Source organism: Myodes glareolus, chromosome 4, assembly GCF_982192425.1.
Source record: "Myodes glareolus chromosome 4, mMyoGla1.1, whole genome shotgun sequence".
Lineage (NCBI taxonomy): Eukaryota > Metazoa > Chordata > Mammalia > Rodentia > Cricetidae > Myodes > Myodes glareolus.
This window is the reverse complement of record NC_142029.1, coordinates 82,412,247-82,439,633: the sequence shown is the minus strand read 5'-3', so window position 1 is coordinate 82,439,633 and position 27,387 is coordinate 82,412,247. Positions and strand designations below refer to the sequence as shown.

The window sequence follows — 27,387 nt, the reverse complement described above, 5'->3', positions numbered from 1 at the left end:
GAATTATAGGTGAATTGCTACACATGACTTAAATTTGTCATTTTCTTTTTTGGGTGTTCCTCATTTGTAATCTTATTACATGGGGTGGGCATGTGCATTTTTATTTTTTATTTTTATTTTTTTGAGATAAGGTCTCAGATGTTAGCCCAGGTTGGCCTCATGATCTTTCCCAGTGCTGGGATCACAAGTGTCAGTCGCCACTCCCAGTTTCATGTTCATTTTACATATATTTATATTTAGCTTTGGTTCTTAAATGAAATTTCAAAATATCAATACTAAATTGTTATTTCAACTGAAATTTGTCTTTTTCCTCTATTCTAAATAGTCTCTAATGCAGTGTGCAGGAGAAAGTATCTCTCTATTTAAAAATAAGACAAATGAGGAATCTAGAATTGGTTCATTGAGAAATGTGATACATCTGTGTACAAGTTGCTTATGTAGGCATACCAAGGTAAGATTATCTTTTTGGTAGTATAGTATATTCATATGGCTTATTATTTAGTGGTTTTGAGTTTTTGGTTCATTTATAAGTTTATATACTGATCTGAAATTAAATTGAATGATAAAAATATTCCAAAAATATTGGTTATTTATTTATTTATTATTTATTATTTATTATTTATTATGAAACTTATTTTGTAACTTCATTTTCGTGTATACACACACACACACACATATACATAGATGAGTCTTTTATTGCTAGCACATTTTCATTAGTTTGTTGATTCGTTGTTAACAAGTCTGCATTTTTTCATAACACTATACCACAGGTGTTATAAGTGACAAAGAAATGAATAACGCCACCTAAGGATGAACTCAGTCTGTAGAGTGCTCACAAAGATAAATGATAGTAGTACAAATGTTTCTTTTACCCATATTATCTTGGGTAACATTTGGTAGAAAAAGTACAGTTGTGTGTAATCCTTGTTTCGATTTTTCAGAAGCCTGTTGGGATAGCCATACGGATGTAGAAGGTTGCTAATTGGAACTGTCTTTGAAAGCTAGTACATAAGCAACCTAATATTCAATTTTTAAAAAAACATATTTGTTCATTTATTATGTATACAATATTCTGTTTGCTTGTATGCCTGGAGGCCAGAAGAGGGCACTAGATCTCATTATAGATGGTTGTGAGCCACCATGTGGTTGCTGGGAATTGAACTAAGGACCTTTGGAAGAGCAGGCAATGCTCTTAACCGCTGAGCCATCTCTCCAGCCCGCAACCTAATATTCATAGCATATAGTTTCGATTTTCTAATATGCTTTCTTCTATTTCTATATAAGTGTGGAAGGCATGAAGTGAAAGAGGGAGCCTCACAGACAATTGCTTACTGTGTTTAGTATCAGTAGCTGATATGTTAATGATGCATCAAGACAGAGACATTTACTTCGTTTATATTTTCCATAAGGAGATTAGACTGTAGTTGCTATTCTGGTAACTTTATAGTTCACTGCCTTCTTGAAATAGACTCAATAAGTCCTTGTTCTTAAAAAAAGAAAGATGATGATGTACCTCAACTTATAATTTGGCCTCAGTTCTGGACTCTTTATCTACATTTCATTCAAGATAGAGAAAATATTATAAAAAAAATCTATTTGTTTTGTGTTTTATTGCTTGGATCTTTGTTTAAATTACAGCGTAATCCACACAAGATTGTATCCGGCTTTTTTCTACGATTGTTAACATCAAAGCTTGTTAATGACATTGCAGATATTTGTGAAAGTTTAGTAAGTATGAATCTTTTTTTACTAATAAATTTCATTGATTCTGAGATGCAGTTAAAATTATATATACATATATGTGTGAGTGAGAAGGATGGAGGATGAGCAAGTACGAGCAAGCCAGCACATGTGTACCATGGTGTATGTGGAAGTCAGAGGACAATTCTTGGGAATATGGATTCTTGTCTGTTGCTTTCTGTGATTCAATGACAGACTTGCATGCAAAAGCCTCTTCCACTGACCCATTTTGCTGGCCCTAAATTGCAAATTTTTGTTATAGTAGCTAATAAATAGATAGTATCTCCTGGTATATAGCATCTTGGACTTTTTAAAAAAATAAATGTAGCCTTTAATAAACTTATTGCATTAAGAGGACATGTATTTGATTTCTTCTTAATATCAGTAAGATATCAAGCAGAGTAGTTTAGCTGCCTATTAGTTTCCTACTTAATCATTGACTGATGATTCAATTTATTGTACAAGATCTTGGCTAGCCTAGAACTTGCTGTTTAGACCAGGTTGGCCTTGAACTCCCAGAGGATTAAAGGTGTGTACCATGCCTAGCCAATTCATTAAGAAACAAAAAATTCCCAAAGTGGAGGAAAACACCTTGTCTTCTAGGGAGCTTGTTTTTACTATGGTGTTTATACTTCATTTCTATCACATTGGACTTTGTTATACATGTTCACTGACAGTGCCTAAAGAAACTTTAATTGCTTACTGAGTGAAAAAATATCTGTAACTTTATTATTTGTATTTAATGATAAATTGTTTTTCTTGTTGCTGTACTTAACTGTGAGGTACATACTGCTGTGCTTTATGCGGCAGTTATGGTATTCCTTAACTTAGGAATAGTGTGTGTGTATCACTATGGGAATAATACATTTTTAAAAAATCCACCTGCTTTTACATTTTTGTTTCCTTTTATCTATCTGTTTTAGAGTGTATCTTGCTAGGATACTAGCCTGTTACTGATCACATACCCCAGTTTGGTCTTAAGTTTTTGACAGTCATCCTACCTAAGCCTTGTTAGCAATCTGCTAAGGGACCAATCCTTATGCCTTCCATACTCACCTGCTAACCTTTCAAGTCATTTCCCCCTTCTAACCAAAAGTTCTGCCACAGAGACTTCTGTGTTTCTGTTTTGTCTTATTGTATTTGTGCACTTGAAAGGATGCAAGAAAGGGACTGTATTGTTCAAAGTAATGTGAGAATTTTAGGGAGTGTACGTGTGTGTGTTAGTTATGATAAGATCTTAATTGTGTTGCCCAGGCTCACCTAGAACTCTAGGCTCAAATGATTTTTTTGCTACAGGTATCCAAAGAGGTGGGACTACAGGCACATGCCTCCATGCCCTTTAGTTTTAATTTTGATGGATATTATTGTTGTACAACAAAATAGTCCTAATAATTGATACTTATTCTGTGCTTTCACCAAAATTTTAATGTTAAAGTTTAAAAGTTTTATTAAATGTTGCCAAGTATAGCTTTTGTTTGTAAGGGCTTGGAGTGGTGTTCGAATGTTTAAATACAGTATGGAATGACTGCTAGACTCTTGTATTACATTTATTTATTTTATGCCTGTGTGTGGGCACGTGTGTCACAGGGCATGTGTGAAAGTCAGAGAAACATTTCTGGGAGTCTATTCCCTCTTAACATGTAGATCCCAGGGACTGAACTAAGGTCATCAGGCATGACAGCAAGTGCCTTTATCCCATGAGCCTTCTTGATGGCCCATGATAATTTTTTTTTTTTTAAATATTTATTTATTTATTTATTGTGTATACAATATTCTTTCTGTGTGTATGCCTGAAGGCCAGAAGAGGGCACCAGACCTCATTACAGATGGTTGTGAGCCACCATGTGGTTGCTGGGAATTGAACTCGGGACCTTTGGAAGAGCAGGCAATGCTCTTAACCACTGAGCCATCTCTCCAGCCCTGATAATTTTTTATATAAGAATTTATTTTTAAAATCTTGTTATTACCATGTTATCTAAACAGATTCCAGTTTATATATTCACTTCCTACAATATGATGGATTAGAGTGTTTCTGAAATAAGCTGAAAACAGCATCTTTGTTTCTTCTTTCTAAAGGCATCCTGTATGAAAAAGTCGTATGACTATGGAGAAGTAAATTCTGTGAAAGATGCTGCTAATGAAAATCTGATGGAGGCACAGGGTCCATCATCCTCAAGTCTGTTTAGTGGTTACCCTGCTAGTACTGTGAGCGATGCAAATGATTCTGGAGAGATCCAGAGTACTGTTGGTAAATAAGTGTTTACTGCTTGGGATTTCTTTTACCACTTTATATGAATTTGTCACTGTAAAGAAGGACCTCACTGAAAAGAACTTTAATGATAGTTTCATTCCCCTTAGGTATAGTCTACTTGGATTGTTATTTTCTATACATTTAATTTTTTTTTCTGGAGAAAAGAGTTTTGCTATGTAGTCCTGTCCTGGAACTCAATATATAGACCAGGCTGGTCTACAAACTCAAAAAAATCCACCTGCGTCTGCCTCCCAAGTGCTAAGATTAAAAGTATGTGCCACTATCCCTGAGCACTTAAAATATATATTATTGTTTATATTATTTTCTGTGTTCACATGTGTTAATGTGGGCACACATGGAGGTTGAAGGACAGTGTTCCAGATGTCAGTTCTCTCCTTCCACTGTGGGCTTTGTTCTGGGTTTTAAACTCAGTTTTGTTGGCTACATGTAAACACTTTTTCTTGCTGGGTCTACTTCACTGGCCCTCCGTACTGTACATTTTAAATCACTCTCATTTTAAAAATCAAATTTTTTAGTTTCTTACTTACTTTATTGTTCATAGAAAAATTTAAAATAGTTTAAACAAAAGCTACATGATATATTATTTTGACTGTGAAAGCAGGAGAATGTTTTAGGTCATATCAGTATCAGTCTACTGTGCCCTGTCTGTGTTAATGAGTGCCTTTTGTTTTTAGGTGCCATGAGTCTTTTAGCTGCTGACTATCTGTCAAAACAAGATCATCTTCTTTTAGACATGCTCAGGTTCTTGTGCTTGTGTGTAACCGCATCTCAGAGCAATACAGTGTCTTTTAGAGCAACCGATATTAAAAGAAAGTTGTTAATGCTACTTGATTCTAGCACACTAGACCTTACTAAATCCATCCACCTACATATGGTGAGTCAAGTGGAAGAAGCTTTTTGGTTTTTTTTTTTTTTATGGTGTTGCCAAAAAATGTAATAGTTGGATTTGTAAGAGTGGTACAGTAACTTTGAAGACTTGGTTTTTTTTTGAAAGATAAATCTGAGACTAGTTATAAAATATATTTTGCATGTGTGTGTGTATATGTGTTTCCCAAATTGGGCTGAAGCAGTCTTACTGAATAAGTGGGGTAACAGGTACATGTTATGCCTGGTTTTCTCATTTTTCTCTTTTAGCATACAATGAAAATAATTGAAGTTGAGGCTGAAACATTGAAACTTGGATATATTTTGAATATTATTCCCTATAATTATTATGTATTGTTATACACTGGAACAGGAAACATCTTTAAGACAGGTTTTCGCCCAGGCTGTCCTGTGCTAACAGTCTTTCCTCCAAGTGCTGAGATTATGAGTGTAATCAGAAGTCAGTAAAACAAGTCTTGATTGTAAAAATAATTCATAACATGGAATTTGAGGTCTGAGTGTTGCTTTCAAGCTAATGCTACTAATATATGCCTTCAATTTAATTCATGACTTTGTGGCTTAATCCCCCTCAAATTTGTAGTTCCTTTGTTTGTCTTTATAAGACAAAATGAAAACTCTACCTTTTCACAAATAAGTAATGAATTTATTTACTCAGTAACCATCTATGGAACTAATTTCTTATCATGTGGAATATGCCCTTACTTTATTGCCGGTAAGCAGTTGGTAATAGCTCTTGAGCCATTGAGTATCTTCTGGATAGATTATAGACTTGGTTTGGTAACTAGTAGACATACCTGGTGCATTCCTAACTGTGTCATGGAATCTCTTGTCTTGGGATTAGACTGCCCAGGCATTCACTGATTGAAATGCGTTTCATTGTATCTTGTTGGGACCCTTGGTTTCATTCCTCACAAATACTCTAGTAAAGTTTTACCCCTGACTTGTGGGAAGGGTTATATGCTTGTCTTGAAGCTTTGATATTTAAAATCATTCCACATTCTCAATAACATTACATATGACTCCCAAATTAGGTAGTAAAGAGTGTTTTAACAAATTCTTTATTAATATTTAAGAAATATCTCTTAGAATTTTTGTTGTAACTAGAAAGCTACTTAGCATCTTTGAGAAATTAATTGCTTATTTTTAACTACCATTATAAACGTTACTTTTAACAGCTTCGTGTGTGTGAGAGTGTTTGTGTGTGTGTGTGTGTGTGTATAGTAACACATAGTTACAAAGTTGCCAGGGTTAAGTAGGTAGGTTAGGATATTTTACTTCTCAGGATTTTCTTTGCTTCCCAGCATTCAGTAGTTTTTCACCATTGAATTTAGCATTATTCTGAGAGTATAGAGACATAGTAGTTTCAGATTCTTTATCATTTAACTGCAGTGGTGACAGTGATGATCATTTATTGAATTCCAGCAATAGAAGTTATTGTTTCCTTTGTTCCCTGACCAAATAATTGATATATTCCCATTTTACAGGCGAGAGTGTGGGTTCTCCATAGCAGACGGTCAGGATTCTTAATCATTTAAGTTAAAACTGTGGTGCTAAATTTTGAATTAAGTCTTTGATTTTAAAGATATTTTATTATGTGCTGTGTTTAGAAATGCTCTGTGGATGTTTATATGTGCTTAAAGGTGAGTGATCTATGGGTAAAGCTGTCTTTTTTCTTTTTTTTTTTAACTACTTTAGTACTTAGTGCTTCTGAAGGATCTTCCTGGAAGAGAACATTCGTTGCCAATGGAAGATGTTGTTGAACTTCTAAAACCATTATCGTAAGAAATGAAAGTCATGTTACGTTATGCTCACTTTAAATTATAAGCTAACTGACATGTTCTTGTAAGCTTATAACGAAAACCTTTTCTACCACAGCTTTGCATGTTCTCTGCATCGTCGTGACCAAGATGTGTGTCGAACGATTCTAAGCCATGTCCATCATATAGTGACAAACCTAAGTCAAGGCAGTGTGGACACTGAGGGCACAAGGAATGCTCGGGGACAGTTCCTGACAGTGATTGGGGCGTTTTGGTAAGCAGAAGTCTCTTTCTTCACCTCGGGATACAGATGTAAACTCTGAACTTTAGTGATTTTTTTCCTGAGTATCTCGTGTAACTTTCTGCATATTTAACAATAGTATAACATAATCTGTCTTTATTTCTTTAATGTGCACGTCAGTGAATGTTCGCTTGCACGGGTGTGGGTACACGTGTGTCACTGTACTCCTATGACAGTCAAAGAACAACCTCGGGTGTCAGTCCTCACTTTCTACCTGTTTAAAGTAGGTACTATGTTCGCTGCTGCCCATACCAGGTTACCAGACCCACAGATTCCTCCTTTGCTGTTTCTCATCTTGCTGATGCATGCTGAGATTACATATGGATGCTGCTGCATCTTACTTTCCATGAGCTCTGGAGATCCAGACTCTGGTGTTCACACTTACATGGCACGTACTTCAGCTATAGAGCCCTTTGCCCAGCTCTGGCTTCCAGTCCTTAACTGAAAAGCTATACTGGTTTTTATAAAGTTTTGTTTTCTAAAGTGTTTAGCATATGGCTCTGTAAATTTTGAATCACACATAACCTGACATGGATGGTGCATAAAAAGTGCAGCAATTCTAAACCATTTGAATTGTTGGTGATCCAAAGGAACCCATTGGCTTTGTCACTGCTTATTTCATTCATAGTCTCACAGTAACAGTTGTAAACATCTTTTTAACATTTTATTTCTATGTGTGGGGAAGTCTGAGCACAGCCAAGGTGCACATGCTCAGGTTAGAGAACGACTTGTAGGAGTCAGTTTTTCTCCTTTTACTGTGTGGGTCCCAGGGATCAAACTCAGGTCCAGCAGGTGCTTTTACCCACTGAGTCATCTTGCTGGTCCAGCAGTAACATATTTGTTACTTTTAGATCACATACATACAACTTAGATGCCTCATTCTGTTAGAATAGTAAGGACTTTTCTAAGTCAATATAGAGCATAGATTTCTTAATCTATGTTATAATGATGAAAACTTAAAGGATATTCTGTTCATATTCAGTTTGCTATAGTATGGCTTCCTGAAGTATGTCAGTTCCAAGATACAAAACAGATGTACATTAGAATGAATTTCTTTTTATTTAGCTTGAATTTTAGGGAAGATAAATATACTGGCATGCTGGCATGTTTTTTACAATGAGAATTATTTATTTGCGGCTTTTGTGGGTTGTTTTTTCTTTTTTTTTTTTTCATTTTTGTATTTTCGAGGCAGTGTTTCTTTGTGTAACAGTCCTAGCTAGCCTGGAACTAGATTTGTAGACCAGACTGGCCTTGACAATTAATTTAAAACAGAATTTTTTTGAAATTATTTGTGATATTGTTAATATTTATTGATTTTTTTTTCTGTTTTTGCTTTTGTTTGAATAATTATTCCATTGAAAATCTTACCTGACTTCAGGCATCTAACAAAGGAGAAGAAATGTATATTTTCTGTAAGAATGGCATTAGTAAAGTGTCTTCAAGCTCTCCTTGAGGTGAGTTACTCCATGTTACTAGAAAGTTCTTCATTGGAATGATCGAAGCCACCTATATTTCTGTATGCTAATGAGTGATTTTTCTCTTAATATTTTGTATTTAACTTTAATTACTATTTTACTGTAGGTTGATCCATATTCCAAATGGGCAATCCTTGATGTAAGGGGACAAGACTTTCCTGTAAATGAAGTATTTCCACAGTTTCTTGCTGATGATCATCACCAAGTTCGGATGTTGGCTGCAGGGTCAATCAATAGGTAATGAGTTAGGTTTTCACAAAGCTCCTGTAAGCTGCTGATAGCAGCAACACCTTCACTAGCTGCAATGTTAACAGCAACGTCCACTTAATCAGTACATGCACGTGCCTGGGAATTGTGTTTTTTCTTTAATCTGACAGTTCTGTCACTTATATAACATTATTGTCTCCAGTTTATAATTGAAAACTGGCTTAGAGAGGTAGCAGGCTTGGTGCTATGGAACTTAAGAGCCATTGGTTTGAATGAGAAGTGTCTGCTGGCACACAGGAGGTATAGCATATTTGGCTATTACCATGGCTTTATGTGAGTCAGTAAAGTGGTAGTCTCTTCATTTTGTATGATGCTGATATGATTTTTGTTTTTAGTCTAAAATAATATTTTATGGTTGGGGGTCACCACAACTTGAGGAAGTGTATTAAAGGGTTGTAGCATTAGGAAGGTTGAGAACTAATGCTCTGTGATATTAGAACAATTGTGTCCAAAATTTGAATCTGTGACCGTGATGTTTCCATGAGCTAGGTATTGCTCCTCATTCCTCATTTATTTTAGTAAGAAAATAGTGCATTGTCAAGATTGCTCATGGATGTGTGTGGGAGTTCAACTTACTGAACTGGAGTTTAAATAATCAGGCCATAGAGGATCATAAATTGAGTGCAACAACTCAGTGAAGTAGTATCACGGGGGGAGAAAATCCAAGTTTTCAAAAAGTTCAAGAAAGATAAGTAGATTTGATGTTTTCTTTTTTTTTTTTTGTCTTTGATTTGTTAGATATTTAATGTTGGGCTGTTTGAAGAGAGGCTAGCAAAATAAAGGAATCAGAAATAACAAATTTCTAAGAAATATCAAGACCAAAATTCATTACAGTTGCCTTAAAATATGTGGTTATTATGTAAGAGACATTGATAACCTCTACATGAAATAAAATGTTAACTGAATATCAAAGTATTAGGCTACTCATTTTGGGGGTGATTAAACATTAGAAAAGATTGATAAATAAGTTTTTAGATTCTTACGATTCATGTTTGATAAGAGGACAGTGAATCTTTCTGACAGCTTAGTTTTAATGTTCAAATGTGACCAGTAGTTAAAGAACTTTGAAATCTTTTCTCTCTAGAAAAATTGCCTTATCGATTAAGGACCTTAGCATATAGCAGATGGTCTGAACTGCTGAGGTAGTCTTTTGCTATGGACCGGCTCAGGTGAGCCCCTCAGACCATGGGAGAATCAGGGCAAAAGGCTCAGGAGAATTCAGAAACGGCGAGGAATGACAGACAGTCATACTCAATGTGATTGAGAAAGTGCTGCTGCGATTTTACTTTTTCAGTGCGAGGCTTTTATATTTTTACAAACAAAGAACTTGGCAAAGGCATACATCATCAGATCATAAAAAAAAAGCATAAAACAGTTTACAAAAAGAATCTTTGAAAATGCTTTGTCTTGGGCACAAGGACTTTCGCCCAGTCTGTACCAGGTGGCTGGCTGGACTAAGTGACCTTGTGCTCAGAATATCTTGGGGTGTGAGAGGAGAAGGCCACTATCTTCCTGGGAAAACTTTCTGCTAGGAAATTTTAAAGACATGATCTCAAACTTGTCTGAAACTGGTCTCATACCATAAATCTCAACTTTCTTCCCTCCCCGACTCTCAGGGTCAGATGTTGTAATTAGCCTAGGTTTATTCTGGCCATAAGGAAGGCTGCATAGGCCTCCTGTTAAACTGCACGTATTTCTCAGGCAAATATTTAGTGTTGCTGCAGCTGTTTTCCTACAGAAGGCTTCTAAGGTTTCTCCTGATAAGAGCAACTCCTTTTGCTCCACATCATTAAGGAATTATTTTAACGATGACCTCCCAATTTCCAGAACTGGCTATTTCCTTATAGGCTTTAATGAATAGTGGGGCAGAACTCAAAAATGTCCTCAGCAGTCTTGTTTGTATCCACAACTGCCTGGAATAGTCTGATCTGTTAGCAATATGCAAGGATCACAAAGAACACACAGACAAGGGAAAAGACAGACATATGGCGCCAAGGATAGCCGGGTCGAGTCAATACAAATGGCAACTCAGGTGGCATTACACCACAACTGATTGCCAAGGAACCGCCTGGAACACAGCTCCGAGAAGCACAGATCCCAATCCTCCGGCAACACCTGCCTGTCCAGTCAGCATTTCTGCTACACTGGCGCGACAGCTGTGGATGTAGCAGTCTTTCAAACAAAGAGCTCATTTATTTGACTCATGGAGTGATTTATTTATGTTCTAGAATATGCTTTGATATGTAGGGTTTGAAATAAATTTTGTTTATTTTTAAAGATTATTCCAGGATATGAGACATGGAGATTCCTCTGGTTGGTCGAAAGCACTGCTTTTGAAGTTTCAGCAAACAGCTTTTAAAAATGTCTACCTGAAAGCAGAGGCAGGAATCAGAGAAGTGGTGACTGCAGTAAGTTGTCTGTGCTCTGCACTCACGTCTGTCAGAGTTATATTTCTTTAGCACATTTTGGATGAGAGTTTGTGTTTAGTAGTTAACACTATAAAACTGGTCTAAGTCAAGTGTATGGACTGGATAAAGTTTTCCCGAATGAAATTTATAGGTCAGAAGAAGTCAAATAACAATTTTTTGCTTCTACTAATCTTTATTGTGAGGAAAATCCAGCTTTAATGGGGATTTCTATATAAAAGAGAGATAAAAAGGGCTTTTTTAGTTTAAGAAATGTTTAAAGCCATAAAGAAAAATCCAAAACACACCAGAAAATGCTGTGTATGATGACGTGTGCCTATGATCTTACTGGTCAATGACTGAATTAAATTTGAGAGCTCCCTGGATTGCAGAGTGAGTACAGCTAGTCAGAAAATGCAGATAGGGGCTGGAGAGATAAAAACATTGGCTGTTCTCAGAGGACCTGAGTTTGATTCCCAGCACCCACATGGCATCTGTAACTCCAGTTGCAGGGTATCTACCACCCTTTTCTGATCTCTGTAGGCACTGTACTTAGACATCCATGTGGGCAAAACACCCACACACATGAAAATTAAAAATAAATTTAAAAACTGAAGATGGGTGCCTTTTGGGGGTTTTAAAAAAGTAATTGATAGCTAAGCTGAAAGCATGTTGTTCTGTCTGCAAAGCTTTCCTTTACTCATATAGACAGATGGCAGTGATTTTTAAAAAAGAAAACATAAAAAGTCTTAGGAGTAGCACCTAAGAGTCTAGTGGAAGAACTCTTAAAACTTCTCATTTTCCTTTTGCTGTTTGTTCTTTAGACAACTTAATACCATGTGAAAATGGGTTTTTTTGTTTTTTGGTTTTTTTTTTTTTTTTTGAGTAATCATTTCCCTTAGATCTTAGGAAATGGCAGCTTTTCTTAACTATAGAAAAGCCTATTTCTCAAGTCTTTCCTTTTAGCTCATTACTATAAGATTTAAAAGTGTGCAGGTTACTTAGAGATTAGAGAATACTTGAGCTTGCTTGCTTGATTTATCAATTTCATTATTTATGTCATTATTCTTATAATTTTTTTGAAGTCATGTGATACTCAGAATCCTGATCTTCTGGATGAGATTCACAATAGAAAATCTGTTTTACTGATGGTGATAGCTGTGGTCTTGCACTGTAGCCCTGTGTGTGAAAAACAGGCTCTGTTTGCTTTATGCAAATCTGTGAAGGAAAATCGATTAGAACCTCATCTTGTGAAAAAGGTATGATAAATATTTTCACATTGTTTTTATTTGGCACTTGATGCTTAGAAACAATTTCTGTTTTAGACTGGGAATATTAGAAACAAGTTTGATTGTGTGTGCACATACATGTGTGGGGGAGAGGGTGCGTTTTTTTGGTTTTTTTTTTTCCACTTGGACCCAGAGCCTTGTACTTAGTAAGTAAGCACTCTACCTCTGAACTATTGTCTTTACCCCAGCCAAACTTAATAATTCTTTAAGCAGTATATTTGTTTTCATTATTTCTTCTTAGTTTCATAAAACACTCATTGAGAACTAGCAAAAGTTAGTGGTTGTGTCCACACAGACCAGATCCTTTAGAATACTGCTTATTGATAGAAACACTTGGAGATACTTGCTTGCTTATGCCTCAGATTGTGGAACAATACACTGGAATTTAATAAAGCCAGAAAACCAAGTTGAGGACAATGTGGCTTTTAGATTAGATTTTGAAAAGAGGCCTGGGCTCAGTCACTGCAAGCATAACATCCCTTTTGTAGACTGTAGTAGCTCTCCCTGTTCTTCCACTCCAAGCTCATTATTTGGGACCCTCTATAAGTTCTTGTTGCAGGCTTAATGTGGTGACTATGGCTGATAGGCAGTTAGCTTTGTACCAGCATGGGTTCCATGGAGCTTTGTTGTAGGTCATTCTCTAGGGAACTGGTCTTAAATGAATTAACATTTTACTTAGTGTTATTACAATGAGTGGCATGGTTTTTGGATTTTTAGAAATTTGAATGTAAGGATGAAAATATTTAATTTTTCCTTAGACTTTTCTTTGAGATATAGTCAGCTATATAAAATTATGCTATTATTTATTTACTGTTTATTATGGGTTTTCTATGTGCTCTGGACACTGCTCCAGCAAATGTATAGTAAATAACATTTTCCATTTTCTCATTTATTACTACCCCTGTGTCATTGATAAAGAAGTCAAGGTAGAAAAATATTAAGTGACTGCTACAAATACAGTTTAAATACTACCAACTGAAATGATTATTGTTTCATTTCCTTAAATGTTACATTTTCCTTTTGTGCAGGTTTTAGAGAAAGTCTCCGAATCTTTTGGGTGTAGAAGTTTAGAAGACTTTATGACTTCTCATCTAGATTATCTGGTTTTGGAATGGCTAAACCTTCAAGATACTGAATACAACTTATCTTCCTTTCCTTTTATTTTATTAAATTACACAAGTATTGAGGATTTCTATAGGTAGGTTTATATATATTGTTTGCAGTAGTGTTTGACAGCACTCCTCCCACCTCTCATATCCATATCCACAGGTAGGAAGTTGCCTGGTTTTTTATTAAAAAAAAAAAAAAGACATAGTGAGACTGTATCAAAGGATGTATGTATGCTTTTAGTTCAAAAATTTAGGATTTGTTGGTAACAATATTGGTAGTCAGTTGTGTGCCTTTGAGTAAGCTGTAGTAATATCTTATGTATCTCGATTTATACACATAAGATATATTTACATGATATTTATCTTGAATTGTACATAATATCTTATGTATCTCGATTTACTTTTGACAATAATCTAAGGTAAATTACTAATGGGGTAATTACTTCCTTTTCTTTCCTATTGCTTGATAGTGAATTATTTAACCATTATTTCTATGAATTTTCAAAGCTTATCAAAAAATGCTGAGATGTAGCTCAGTTGGTATAGTGCTTGCCTAGCATGCTCAAAGTCCTAGATTCAACACTGACTACATAAAACAGGCATAGTGGCACATACTTATAACCCGAACACTCAGAAGGTAGATAGATGAAGGAAGCTCAGTAGTTCAAGGTCATTTACAGCTACATAAGGAGTTCAAAGCCAGCCTGTACTACAGAGGATCCTGTATTTTTTTTTAAAAAAGTGGTTTTTGATAGATGTACATTTGATGGTTTTTATCATCCGTTATATTTTACGATAACTTTTATATTTGTTCTTTGAATTTATAAATTGTTTTACCATTGGTCTTACATTAAGTTTTGGTTGATAGTTGATTATGGGTAAAAAATAAAAGTTCCTTAGCTGGGTATAGTGGTGCATACCACGTGTCTATAGTTCCTGAACTTGAGAGGTAGAGGCAGGAGGATTGCCCCAATTTACAGGTCAACATGGTGTGTATAAGTGTAGTCCAGGCTAGCCTGGGCTACGGAGTGCTATCGTCTCAGTAAAAGGGAGGGAGAATAGAAGTTGTACTATTTTTGTGTGTGTTATTATTTATATTTTTCTTATCTTTAATTTCTCCATTTATAAGATGGGAATAAAAGTATTTAATGATCTAGGGGCTGGAGCAATGGCTCAGCAGTTAAGAGCACTGACTTCTCTTCTAGAGGACCCAGGTTCAATTGCCAGCACCCAAATGGTAGCTCACAATTTTCTGTAACTTCTTTTCCAAGGGATCCATTGCCCTTTTTGTTCCAAGGGATCCAATGCCCTTTTCTAACCTCCATAGGCACCAGTCATGCTAATTGTACATAGATATACATGCAGGCAGAACACCTGCAGATGTAAAATTTTAAATAAATAAATAATTTAAAATATAAAAGTAAGTTTGTTTATTTATTTATTATTGGTTTTTTGAGACAGGATTTCTCTGTGTAGGTTTGGAGCCTGTTCTGGAACTCAATCTGTAGACTAGGCTAGCCTTGAACTCACAGAGATCCGCCTATCTCTGCCTCCTGCGTGCTGGGATTAAAGGCATGCGACATCACTGCCCAGCATATTTTTTTATTTTAATGTAAAATTTTACTTTGAAAACATTTGTAACCTAAATTTTAAACTTACACATTTTCAGATCTTGTTACAAGGTTTTGATTCCACATTTGGTGATTAGAAGTCAGTTTGATGAGGTGAAGTCCATTGCTAATCAGATTCAAAAGTGCTGGAAAAGTCTGTTGATAGACTGCTTTCCAAAGATTCTTGTACACATTCTTCCTTACTTTGCCTATGAGGGCACAGGAGACAGCAGCATAATACAGAAGAGAGAGACTGCTACCAAGGTCTATGATATACTTAAAGGTGAAGACTTACTAGGAAAACAGGTATGGCTTCACTTTTTATCTACTGTTATCCCTTTACTGATAAAAGATGTAAGCTTTAAAGTCTAAGGTTATCGAACTTGGGGTGATGACTTGGTAATGTGTTTGCTATGCAAATATGGCTACCTGAGTTCATAGCCCTACGTCCATGTAACAGCTTGCCTTGGCTGGCAGCTCACACATGTAACCCCAGAGCCAGGGATCATCTTGGATGCTTGCTGGCATTCCTAGAGAATTTCTGCCCTTCGTGAGCCTGCCTGTAGCAGAAGCAGATTGGTGAGAAATTTACTTTTTGCACAGTCATTATTTTAGTAGCTGTTGATGAAAAGTGATACTGTCACCAGATAGGGAAGACGATTACAGGGCATCTCAGGGGCTTAGTGCCAATCACAAAGGTTTCTTAACAGTTAAGATTATTTAAGAGTTAACAGATGAATAAAAAATAAAATGCAAATCGAGGAACAGTGTAAATCATGGAACTTGGCTAGCTGGAGAATTTCCCCTTTGAGAAATTTAATGTGAAATCCAAATTCTGTTAAAAATGATTCTGTAAGATGCAAGGGTTGAAGTAAGGAGGGTTGGTTTGTTATGATTTTCCTTTGCTCATCTTGGTCTGTGGATTGGCTGTGTAGCAGAAAATGTAGAGATTTTCTTTGCAGAACTTGGGCTTGGTTATCTTTTTTTTATAGTTATGAAGTAAGGAACTAATACAGACCCTTTGTGCTGTTGTAAAAAGCACAGATACGAAAATGTTTAATATATTTTAATTTTGTATCCTTACAGATTGATCAAGTATTCATTAGTAATTTACCAGAGATTGTGGTGGAGTTGCTTATGACATTCCATGAAACAGCTGATTCTGATGCCAGTCAAAGCACTGACCCCGCTGACTTTTCAGGGTAAGTCTGTTCCACAGAAAGCTAATATATGTAGTATAAGAGTCACCTCAATCACCCATCTCCTTCACTGCAGCCTTCCTGCTGTACTTGCTTTTTCTAGCTGCCTTTTGGGGGAACCCAGTCTTTTTACTCTTCCCTTGGTATTTAAGCATTGAGTTACATAATTCCTTTTGTGACTTTTTCTTGATGTGTTTTACTACTGATTCTCTTAGCCATGTCTTGCCTTTCTCTGCCTCCTTTCTTTGTGGTGCTCTTTAGCTGTCCAGTTTAACTCAGATGTGAAATCAGTTGGTTGTATATGAATATAAGAGTGACTTTTTTTGGCTTGATTGTAAGCTACTTGAAAATTCTCAATTTTAAAAAAAAGATTTAAAGATACTATTCTTTTGCATATGGATGTTTTACCTGCATAAATATCTATACATCACATGCATGCTGTGCCCTTAGAGGCTGTAAGGGGGCTTTGGAACACCCCCTACATACACCCCACACCTCTTTGGAGTTGTAGCTGTGATCTGCCATGCAGACGGTAGGAATTGAACCTGGGTCCTCTGGAAAAGCAGTCAGTGTTCTTAACTTCTGAGCCATTTCTCCAGTCCCCAAAATATTTTGTTTGGGTTTTGTTTTTGTTAGACAAGGTTTTGCTGTGCAGTGATGGCTGTCCTAAAACTCTCTTTGTAGAACAGACTGGCCTCAAGCTCAGGGATCCACCTGCCTCTGCCTCCCAGTGCTGGGATTAAAAGTGTGCACCATTGTGCCCAGCTGAAAATACTCAATTTTTATAAAAGCTTACTGTGCTAAGCATATAAATTAGTAGTAATGCTGGGAAAGAAGTTAGAGCTTATAATTGTATTCTAAATAATGTCACTATCTAATGTGTCACCTGGTTTAAGATGCTGTTGGTCTTTCAATACTCTAATATAGAGTTGTAAATCAGACCTGAAGGAAAGTTTTGCTAAGGCCTGACTCTGGGGCTGCCATTAACATCATAAGAGGTTAAATAAACCAGTTGTTTTAAACAAATCCATCTGAAATTAAGTCCAGGGAAGGGTGCCTGATTCATATGTGAACTATGTTTTATTGTTTGTGATTTTAAAATACAGTGTTTCAGTAGGAAGCTAGTTTTGTAACTTGGGAGTTATTTAAAGCTCCATTTTAGAAGTTCACTCTTCTAATTTCGTTTTTAAAATACCTACATTTTTTTTCTTCTTTAGAGATTTGGATCCTGCTCCTAATCCACCATATTTTCCATCACATGTTATTAAAGCAACATTTGCCTACATCAGCAACTGTCATAAAACCAAGTTTAAAAGCATTTTAGAAATTCTTTCTAAAATTCCTGTAAGTACGTGTTACATTATTAGTATAATAATTGATAAGAAAAGTTCTTTTAGCTAGAAAATCTAAGTATGTTCAGGGGAGAGGGACATGAAAACTTTCTTGACTAATTTAAAAACGAAAACACTTGATTTACAAGTTGTATTTTAGTGTTTTAATTAGTGTTAACTAAATGTGTCAGGCCAGGATTTCATGACCCTGCCTTATTAATTAACTCAGGGAATATGTTTACTGTTTCATAGTAATCTATTAAGTTATAGTTTACTTTCTAAAAACTAATATAGCAACTTTTTAAAAAGTGAATATTATATTTTAATATATTTTACATGTGCTTTCAAGCCCATATCTAAATGATCATTTAGTAAAGTATAAACTATATTGGTTGTAGCTGAATATATTTGATTTTAAAAAATTTTTCTATATGTATATCTATTTTTCAGGATTCCTATCAGAAAATTCTTCTGGCCATTTGTGAACAAGCAACTGAGACAAATAATGTCTATAAAAAGCACAGAATTCTTAAAATATATCAACTGTTTGTTAGTTTATTACTGAAAGATATAAAAAGCAGCTTGGGAGGCGCTTGGGCCTTTGTTCTTCGAGATGTTATTTATACATTGATTCACTATATCAATAAAAGGTAAATACTAGATTGGACTGATGCATTAGCAGTATTTTTAGGTGTACTGGTCTTTCATGTATGCAAGCACGTGCATGTTGGACGTAAGTGCATGTAGAGTTGAAGTTGACATCAGGCGTCTTTCTCAATTCCTTTTCACCTGCTTTGTTGAGTCATGGTCACTTAGTGGAACTAAAGCACACCAGTATGGCTGGTCTGTCTAGCCAGCTTGCTCCAAGGATACCTATCTGTTTCCTGCATCCTGGGAAACACTGTGCTGTTTCATTGGTCTCTATGTACATTTTCATGATAATCTCATTCTATTTTTGTCTATGTCTTTGTCATCAAAAGTAGTCTAATACGTTTGCTTTGTTATTTTCACTTGAAATTGCTTTGGCTGTTTGAGATTTGTGTGTGTTCTATTTGAATCTTGGAAATTTTATTTATTTATTTTTAGTTTTCTAAGGAGTCATTGGTATCTTTAGGGATTATATTACATTTTGCTTTGTGTAGGTAGAGTGAGCATTTTAATAATGATTCAATGATTAAAGGATTTTTTTTTCCTTTTTACCTTCTTTCATTAATATATAATAAATTTCTTGTTTTTGTTTTGTAGAGATTGTTTCTGTTCAGGTTAAAATTTTTTGTGGATGTTCTAAAGATCCCCCACCCTTTTCCATTTCATTTATTATCATTGTGAAGAAATCCTACTGATTGTTTTGTGTAGAATTTATAATCTGCACCTTACTGAATACATTTAGTAGTTTTAGTAGGTTTCTTTGTTACCTGCAAATAGTGATGATTTGAGTTTTCTCTGTTAGTTTGGATACAATTTATTTTTCTTTCCTATGTGCTCTATCTCTGTCTTGAAATTGAAGTGAAAGAAAAACTCTTGTCTTTTTAAAAATGATAGAGAAACTATTCAGCTTTTCTCTCTCTATTGTATTAACTCTGGACTTATTTTATTGAGGTATATTCCTAAAATAACTGTTTAGTTCAGATTTTTCCCCCCATATGGAGGGATGTTAAATTTATTCAAATTCCTTTTCTTTCCTTTTTTTTTTTTTTTTTGGTTGTTTAAGATAGTCATAGATTTTACTCTTAATTCTGTTGATGTATGGTTTAGCACGTTTATTGATTTGTATATGTTGAACATCCTGGCATCTCTGGGATGCACCCTACCTAATCTTGTACAATCTTTTCCGTGTGATCTTGGATTTGATTTGCTAGTACTTTATGGGAGGTTTTTTATATCTATGCTTATCAAGAATATTGGCCTGAAGTTTTTTGTTGTTATTATGTACTTGTGTGGTTTGGGTGTCAGGATAATTCTGTTCTAGTGGAATGAATTAGTAGAAATTGTCTTTGATTTTTGAATAATTGAGAAAAACCAGTATCAATTTAGTGATGATTGGACTTTGTTGTTGTTGCATGACTTTTTATTTAGTTTCATTACTTGTTATTGACTTGTTCAAATTAGCTATTTAAGTTAGTTTTTCTTTCCTTATTATTGGCTATTATTGTTTTAAAGTGGTAGGGCTTTACTGAATTGCCTTCAAACATCTAGGCCCAACAATTCTCTTTTCTTGACCTTTCAAATAACAAGAGCTGCAGGCATATATTCTCTGGATAGTTAGTCTCTCGTAAGTTCAGTTGGCCATATCCTTTTTTTTTTTTTAATAGCTCCAGAGGTTTGTCATTTTTTTATATCTTCAAAGAATGGAATTAAAAAACATTCATCTTTTTGTTAGGACGAAAGCATTCAAAATCTTTTCTTGTAGCTTTTTGATCTATACAGTTACCTGCAGTTATCCTCTTCTGTAGCACACCAGAATGTCTCATTCCCCATCTGTGATTTAGTACCCACAGATCTCTTTCCCATCCTTCCATATCCCCACTCTCTGTTCTTTGGTAACCTTCATTCTATTCTCAACTTTTAATTAAATTTTAAAATTGAGTTCTTTCTTTTGTAACTCCAGTGTCTGAAGTTCTTCAGGAAATGTTTCGATTTTCTTCCTCTTAATACTTCATGCTTTATTTCTTTCTAGGGTTTGCAATTTTGTTAATAAAATCTGACCACTTCAGTACATAATGAGGTTAAGTGTTGAAATCAGATTTTCCCTAAGATTTGACTCTGAATGCTGCTCCATGCATGTTGGATATCTGGGTATGCATATGGAGACCAGAGTGGGACATACCATGTCTTCCTCTAGCTTTAGAAGTGTCTCTCACTCAGTGAGAACCAGGCCATTTCAGCGCATCTGGCTAGCCAGCAAGCTCTCGCTCACAGTCCTGTAGTATGGATATATGAACAACCATGCCTGCTCGTTGTATAGGTGCTTAGACTTAGAACTCAGGCCCGCTTGCTCTCAGGGTAAGCACTCTCATCCGCTGAGCCGTCACCCCGGCCTTGTTTGTCCTTTATTCGTTTTCTTCTCTTTTCTTTCCTCCTACCTTCCTTTCCTCCCTCCCTTCCTTCTTATTTTTATTTTTACTGAAGACCAGCTCTTGTCAAGTGGTTTTCTTGCTGTAAGTATTCAATGAAGCCTGGCTTTCTTTGCCTTCTTTTGGGTTTCCAGAGGTTACTTGATTATCAGGAGCACTGTCAGAAGTACTGGGGATAGGGAGCACATGAGAGAAAGAATAAAGACTTTCGTTTACAAAAATGACTGCTAGTTCTGTCCTTCAGTGCTTGCTGGCTTGCAGTGATTCCTGGATCTCTTATTTGAATGAGTTTTGCAGTTTTCTTGTTTTCCAATAGTTTTAATAGGATTGCATATTGTGTATCTTCCTGACATGCTTTTTTTTGAATTGTAAACATTGAAGTATTAAATATAAAAGTGACGTTGTCAAACCATGTCAGAATTAGACACATTGAATAAAAATGATTTGAGTATTATTTCAGAGTAGTTTCTTAGACCTTGTTATTTTTTGTTAATTTTTTTCCTATTAGGCCTTCTCATTTCACAGATGTATCAAAGCATAGCTTTTCCCTTTGTTGTAATCTGTTAAGTCGAGTTTGCCACACAGCTGTAACTCACTGTAAGGATGCCCTAGAAAACCATCTTCATGTCATTGTTGGCACACTTATACCACTTGTGGATTATCCGGAGGTTCAAGAACAGGTAATTTACCAGTTGATCTACAGATGGGTATTTGAGATAAATGAACTCTTAGGAATTGAATGCCTTTAGTTTGTCTGGTGTGGTTTTAATGGGAATGTTCTTTTGATAAATGGTGGAGAAGAGATTATTAGTAAATTAATCTTTGAAATCAGTTACCTATCCATTGGTAATTTTGATCTAATAAATCTGTTAGTTTTGTCTATTACACTGAAGTGTAGTAGTCCAAAGCAGAACTAGCAGTTCCCACAGTTATGGACTGTGAGATCCCATATAAAATGTTCAGTTAGCCCTGTATTTGTTAGGCCCACTGTGTGTAGTACTGTACGTATTTTAGTTTTTGAAGCCATACACACCAATAGCTGGGTACCACACATACCATTAGAGCATTTCTAGGTTAGCAGAGGTTTGTTTGTTTAACTCTCTGAATATAATTAATGGGATTTAACTCTCTGAATATAATTAATACCTCCCCTTTGTCTGTTATTTAGGTATTGAACCTGTTGAAGTACTTGGTGATAGATAATAAGGACAATGAAAACCTCTTTGTCACAATTAAACTTTTGGATCCTTTTCCTGATCATGTTGTTTTTAAGAATTTGCGACTTACTCAGCAGAAAATCAAATATAGTGGAGGACCCTTTTCGCTCTTAGAGGTAATAAAAGTTTTATTTATAATTTTGTATTATAGAATATAGGCAGTAGTATCTTTTTAAACCTTTAATGCTCTGTTGATAAAGACAGAGTACTTTCTGTTGTAGTAAAAGTAATACGTGAGATTTACCTTCTTAAAATCTAAATATTTTAAAATATACATATATATTCTAAATTTGTATGTCTGTGTGTATGCCTTATATGTACATGTACTCAAGGAAATCAAGAGAAGTTTTCCGATTCCCCTATTTCCAAAGTTATAGATAGTTCTGAGCTGCTGGATGTTCTCTTCAGCCCCTCAAAACAGATCTCTATGCATGTTCTTGCATTGCATTTAATGTCTAGATATCAAAGCTTCTGGCAAAGATGAATTTGAATATTCAAAGAATATGGCACAAAATATTATTAATTTTAGCACACATAAGGTCCTATGGTTCATTAATATTTGAAAATTGCTACCTGTTTCTTTGAGGGTTAATAATGCTTATATTAGTGATGATATTTAACATGTTAATATTTTATAAATTTTAGTTATGTCTGTATTTTCCTTTTAAATGTTATAATTTAAAATCATCGTATTAGACTATCAACCTGAAAACATTTAATGCATTCAGATAGAAAATTCAAGTTATACCAGTAAATAAATAGAAATTGAACTGCTTGCTGTTGTAGTCTTAGAGTCTCTTGTTTTGATATCTAGTGTAGATAAGAGACTCTTATTTACCTTAAAACATTGTCAGAACTAAAGTGGTGGAAGGAACGTATTGTTTTATATTTCAGTGTCTTTAGACACTGCTTATTAATTTTTCTTATTTTATTTTATTTTTTTTTACACTTAGCCAGTTACATACTCAACTAATACTAAGTTGATTTTGTCTTTTAGGAAATTAACCATTTCCTTTCCGTGAGTGCTTACAATCCACTTCCACTGACCAGGCTTGAAGGATTGAAGGACCTTCGAAGACAACTGGAACAACATAAAGATCAGATACTAGATCTTATGAGAGCATCTCAGGGTACTGTTTATTTTTATGTGAATGGGTGTTTTGCTTGCATCTGTATATGTGCACCACATAAATTCAGTGCCTATGTAGACTAGAAGAAGGTGTTGGATTCTTCTGGAATTTGAGTTAAAAGATGGTTGTGAGCTGTCATATTGGTGCTGAGAACTGAACCTGGATCCTCTGCAAGAGCAGCAATTGCTCTTAACAGATGAGCCATTTCTACAGCTGCTTCCGGGTATTAATTTTAACATGAATTTTTTTTCTTCCTGTTTCTTCTTCAGATATTCTTTTGTATATTCTTCTTGGTCAGATTGCCACCATCTCATTTGTATTCACATTATTGCAGAGAGGCCACTGTATAGTGTGTGTCTAAGTTCTGAATTCTGTGTGGTAACAGACTAAGCAAGGCCCTTGCTAGTTTTGTGTTTAATGATTCTTATTTTTTCATCATTTTTGATTTTGGTAAGGTATTAACTTTTCTGTTTAGCTTGTTTAAGCTCTTTCTCTGTCTACTTGGTAAATTTTGCTAATCGTTTTTATGTGGTGATATTTCAGAATTCTATCTATTTTTAAAATCCATTTATGATTTATGATCTCTTAATATGTCCTAGTTTGGGCATGTGTGTTTTAAAAAAAAAAATGTATGTGCTGTCCTTATGGAAACTGGAGTGCTTTTCTCTAAACTATTTGTAGATAACCCACAGGATGGCATTGTGGTGAAGCTGGTTGTCAGCTTGTTGCAGCTATCCAAGATGGCAGTGAACCAGACTGGTGAAAGAGAAGTTTTAGGTAATGATTAAGTGAATGGTCAGAGTAAGTGTAAGCTTGTTTGATTTATTGGTGGTTTGCTAAGTTATGTTTCTATTTAATTCAGGTAACCTTAGATACCCACCTTTCATATTCCTTAGATATGCTTATAAGATAAAGTTAGCAATAATCATTAATAGTGTATAAATGTTAATTTTAAAACACCTTATAAAGATGTAGGAATATCATAAATCTCTGCTTAGTAAACTTCTGAGATATTTTATAAATATGGCTTAATAGTATTTATATACTGGTTTATTTTGTACATAGAAAATTGGAACAAAGCTTCTGAAGGATGGTTAAACTCACATCTTTTTACTACCATTTAGATTTTTCCTTGAGTATAGGTATTTAGATTTGGTGGTTTTGGAATGGAAAGTCACATGATTGTCTGGAAGCTGGCATGGCAGTGGTGCCTACTGAGAATGTGGAGAGTCAGAGCTGCTGGTGCACTTTCCCACTGGAGCCTGTTGTCTAGCATACTTACTTTTAGTTTGGTTTTTATTGAAATGTATCTTACATATAGACATGAATACAGACTACATGTACCTAGTTTAAAGTATTTGTACACAATCAAAGAATACCTGTGCATCTGCCACTCAGATCCAGAAATTGAACCTTACCAGAACCCTTGAATCTCCCCTGCCCCCAGAATTAACATCTTTGTTCATTGTCCTGCTTCTGGGCGTGAAGCTGCTTTGCTCCAGGAGCCCAAAGTAGCTTTCTTGTGTGATACAGAATGATTCTGTTTTGTACCTCACTTAGTGGTAATAGACTGAAATCTATTAGAGGAATTAGAAAAGTATTTTTTTACCTTTACTGGTAAAAATTTGGCACTACATTGAAGTTCTAACCAGAATGTCTAGCAAGGGAAAGAACTGAGAAATGTGTAAAGTGGAAAGGAAGCAAAGCTGCCTGTGAGTGTAGATGGCATGATGATATGTGTTTAAAAATTTTCACTGAATTAGATGTTTAAAATTTATGAATAATATATGTGTGACACCCTGGATTTCCTTTTTTTTACTGTTTTAAGGTTGATATTTTATACAGTGTCAGCCATGTTAATACTTGTGCTTTTAATATTCTGTTACTATAATTGTTAACTTATTTTCTATCACCTCTGAGAAAAAATATATTACAACACTGATGTGTTTTAATGTTGGAAGACACTGAAATCTTTGAAGCATGACAAAATGGTGTTAATACTTTTTAAATTGGAAGTGTTGTATACCTGTCTACTTATGGCTGTACTAAAATTAAGTTTCTGTATGTAGAGGCTGTTGGAAGGTGTTTGGGAGAAATAGGTCCTCTGGATTTCTCTACTATAGCTGTACAGCATAATAAAGATACATCTTATACCAAAGCCCATGGGTTACCCGAAGATAAAGACCTTCAGTGGACTTTGATAATGCTAACCGCCCTGAACAATGCACTGGTAGAAGATAGGTGAGTACTTACACACCTTGCACTCTGTTACAGAAACCCAAACCAAATCTGGCTCTCAGGAAGATTATGCTAATGCTTCACTTACCACTTTGCCTTGCAAGTTTTCCTTGGTTCCTTCTTCCCTCCTCCCTTCCTCCCTTCTTTTCTTTCTGTTTCTCTCTTTCTCTTTTTAAAATTTTTTATATTTCCTTTATGTGCATGAATGTTTGGCCTGTATGTGTGTATGTACATGCATGCCTGATGCCCACGGAGCTCAGAAGAGGGTATTGGATACCCTAGACTGGAGTTGAATGATTGTGAAACACCATGTGGATGCTGGGAATTTAACCCAGGTCCTCTACAAGAGCAATGAGTGCTCTTAACCACTAAGACATTTCTTTACTCTGGATTTTCAAGTTCTTACATTAAAAAAAATCTTGTATGTTTTTTATTAAGTTTCTTTATTAATTTGTGTGAACAAATACCCTTTGTTCCTGATACTTAATAGTGATGAAGAGTAAGGTCTGTTTTAAATCTAGTGAGACTGAGTTACACAAAGGATAAGTGAGTAAACTGCTAGGTGGTTCCACACAGACAATTGAAATCATGAGTATAGGCTGGTGGGATGGCTCTACAGATAAAATGCACCTGCCATCAAACTTGACAACCTGAGTTTGATCCCCAGAAGTCACGGTAAAGGGAGAGAGCCTTGTCCTGGAAGTTGTCTTCTGACTGCTACAAGCATGCTTCACCCTTACAAATTTAAATACAGGGATGTAAAGAGTAATATATTTTGTGATTTTTAAATCCAGGGTGCTATGTTCCTCCAGGCTAATCTTTATTTTGAATCTTTTAGAATAATCCATGGAGCAAAAGCTTTCTAACCGCCAAAACTTTGAAATAATAGAATTTTTTTCTATTACTATTTTATTTCTTGTTCAAAACAAAATTTTAAGATACAGTCAGTATTTTAGCTTGTTGATTGTCAGATTACTTTCCTTTCATTATTTATTAACTTCTTATTTATTATACTGTTATTATTAATTGTTTGCAATAATGGGGACTAAATCCAGGGCCTTACACATCCGAGGCATCACTGAGCCATATTCCCAGCTCTCTCATTATTTAGTCATTGACTTACTGGTTTATTTGTCCACTCCATCATTACCATTGTGGGAGGCTCAGTTCAGAGGATTAACAATGGTAGAAAGATAGGGAACACGATTTTAAAAAAGGATAGCAGTAAAATGTTAATGAAAGAAATGTCAATACAAAAATTTACACAGTTACTGTATATATGAAAATTTATATAATAAAATGCTAGGAAAGGATCCATGCCAGAAGTTTAATATAACAAAAACACGATAACAGAAAAAGTAAAGGTCCATTAAATCAGTAATGGAAACATGGTAGATTATAAGAGGATAGGCAGAAGAATAAAGCCAACAAACATACCTTTAAGAGATGACCAGAGCCAATTCCAACACAGCTAGGGCTACACACAGAGGAACCCACATCTCAGAAAAGCCAAAAAAAAAGAAGAAGAAGACAGGAACTTGAATAGAGCCCGTGGATAAATGAATGCTACATCAGTTTGCCCTCTAGGTCAGTTACATTTCTTATATCTGTTAGAATCACCTGTCCGGGGTGGCGCTACCCTCAGTGGCCTGAGTCCTCCCACATCAACCACTAATTGAGAAAATGTCCCCAGACTTCTCTACAGACCAGTCTGATAAAGGCAACCCCTCAGATAACTATAGGTGTGTCAAGTTGTCAATACAGTGACTAAACAGGAATTGGTTATGAAATTATTGCTATAGTACAGAGGAGAAAAATTATCATATAAGTTAAGAGACCAATAATGAACATGAGGGGCATGGATGGAACCAGGATATGTTTTTAACACAGTCAGTTGGATTTAATGAGGAATTGGATGTGGAAGAATGAATCCAGGTTTCTAGGTCATCTCTTGGGTCTTGGGTAATTAGCAAAACATACCTGAACAGAATTAAATCTTCTTTGTTAACTTGTCATTATTCTAATTTCAGGGCCTGATAGCTTTTTTTCCTTTACTTTTTTTTTTTTTTTTTGTCAGTTGCCATATTT

At 35.3% G+C, this 27,387-nt stretch overlaps 1 protein-coding gene across 2 annotated transcripts in view; it reads left to right on the top strand.

The window, feature by feature from the left end:
• The window catches only part of Atm (ATM serine/threonine kinase), a 105,645-nt gene that overhangs the window by 29,152 nt on the left and 49,106 nt on the right, over positions 1-27,387 (top strand). For both annotated transcript variants that reach the window (XM_087905668.1, XM_087905667.1), the window contains exons 15-34: positions 326-451; positions 1,639-1,728; positions 3,817-3,988; positions 4,687-4,886; positions 6,593-6,675; positions 6,773-6,928; positions 8,334-8,409; positions 8,537-8,667; positions 10,976-11,105; positions 12,188-12,361; positions 13,420-13,589; positions 15,170-15,416; positions 16,197-16,312; positions 17,527-17,653; positions 18,091-18,290; positions 21,223-21,394; positions 21,883-22,047; positions 22,929-23,061; positions 23,743-23,838; positions 25,131-25,302. In XM_087905668.1, the coding sequence (XP_087761794.1) occupies positions 326-451; positions 1,639-1,728; positions 3,817-3,988; positions 4,687-4,886; positions 6,593-6,675; positions 6,773-6,928; positions 8,334-8,409; positions 8,537-8,667; positions 10,976-11,105; positions 12,188-12,361; positions 13,420-13,589; positions 15,170-15,416; positions 16,197-16,312; positions 17,527-17,653; positions 18,091-18,290; positions 21,223-21,394; positions 21,883-22,047; positions 22,929-23,061; positions 23,743-23,838; positions 25,131-25,302 (2,936 nt within the window). The remainder of the gene's footprint in view (positions 1-325; positions 452-1,638; positions 1,729-3,816; positions 3,989-4,686; positions 4,887-6,592; positions 6,676-6,772; positions 6,929-8,333; positions 8,410-8,536; positions 8,668-10,975; positions 11,106-12,187; positions 12,362-13,419; positions 13,590-15,169; positions 15,417-16,196; positions 16,313-17,526; positions 17,654-18,090; positions 18,291-21,222; positions 21,395-21,882; positions 22,048-22,928; positions 23,062-23,742; positions 23,839-25,130; positions 25,303-27,387) is intronic.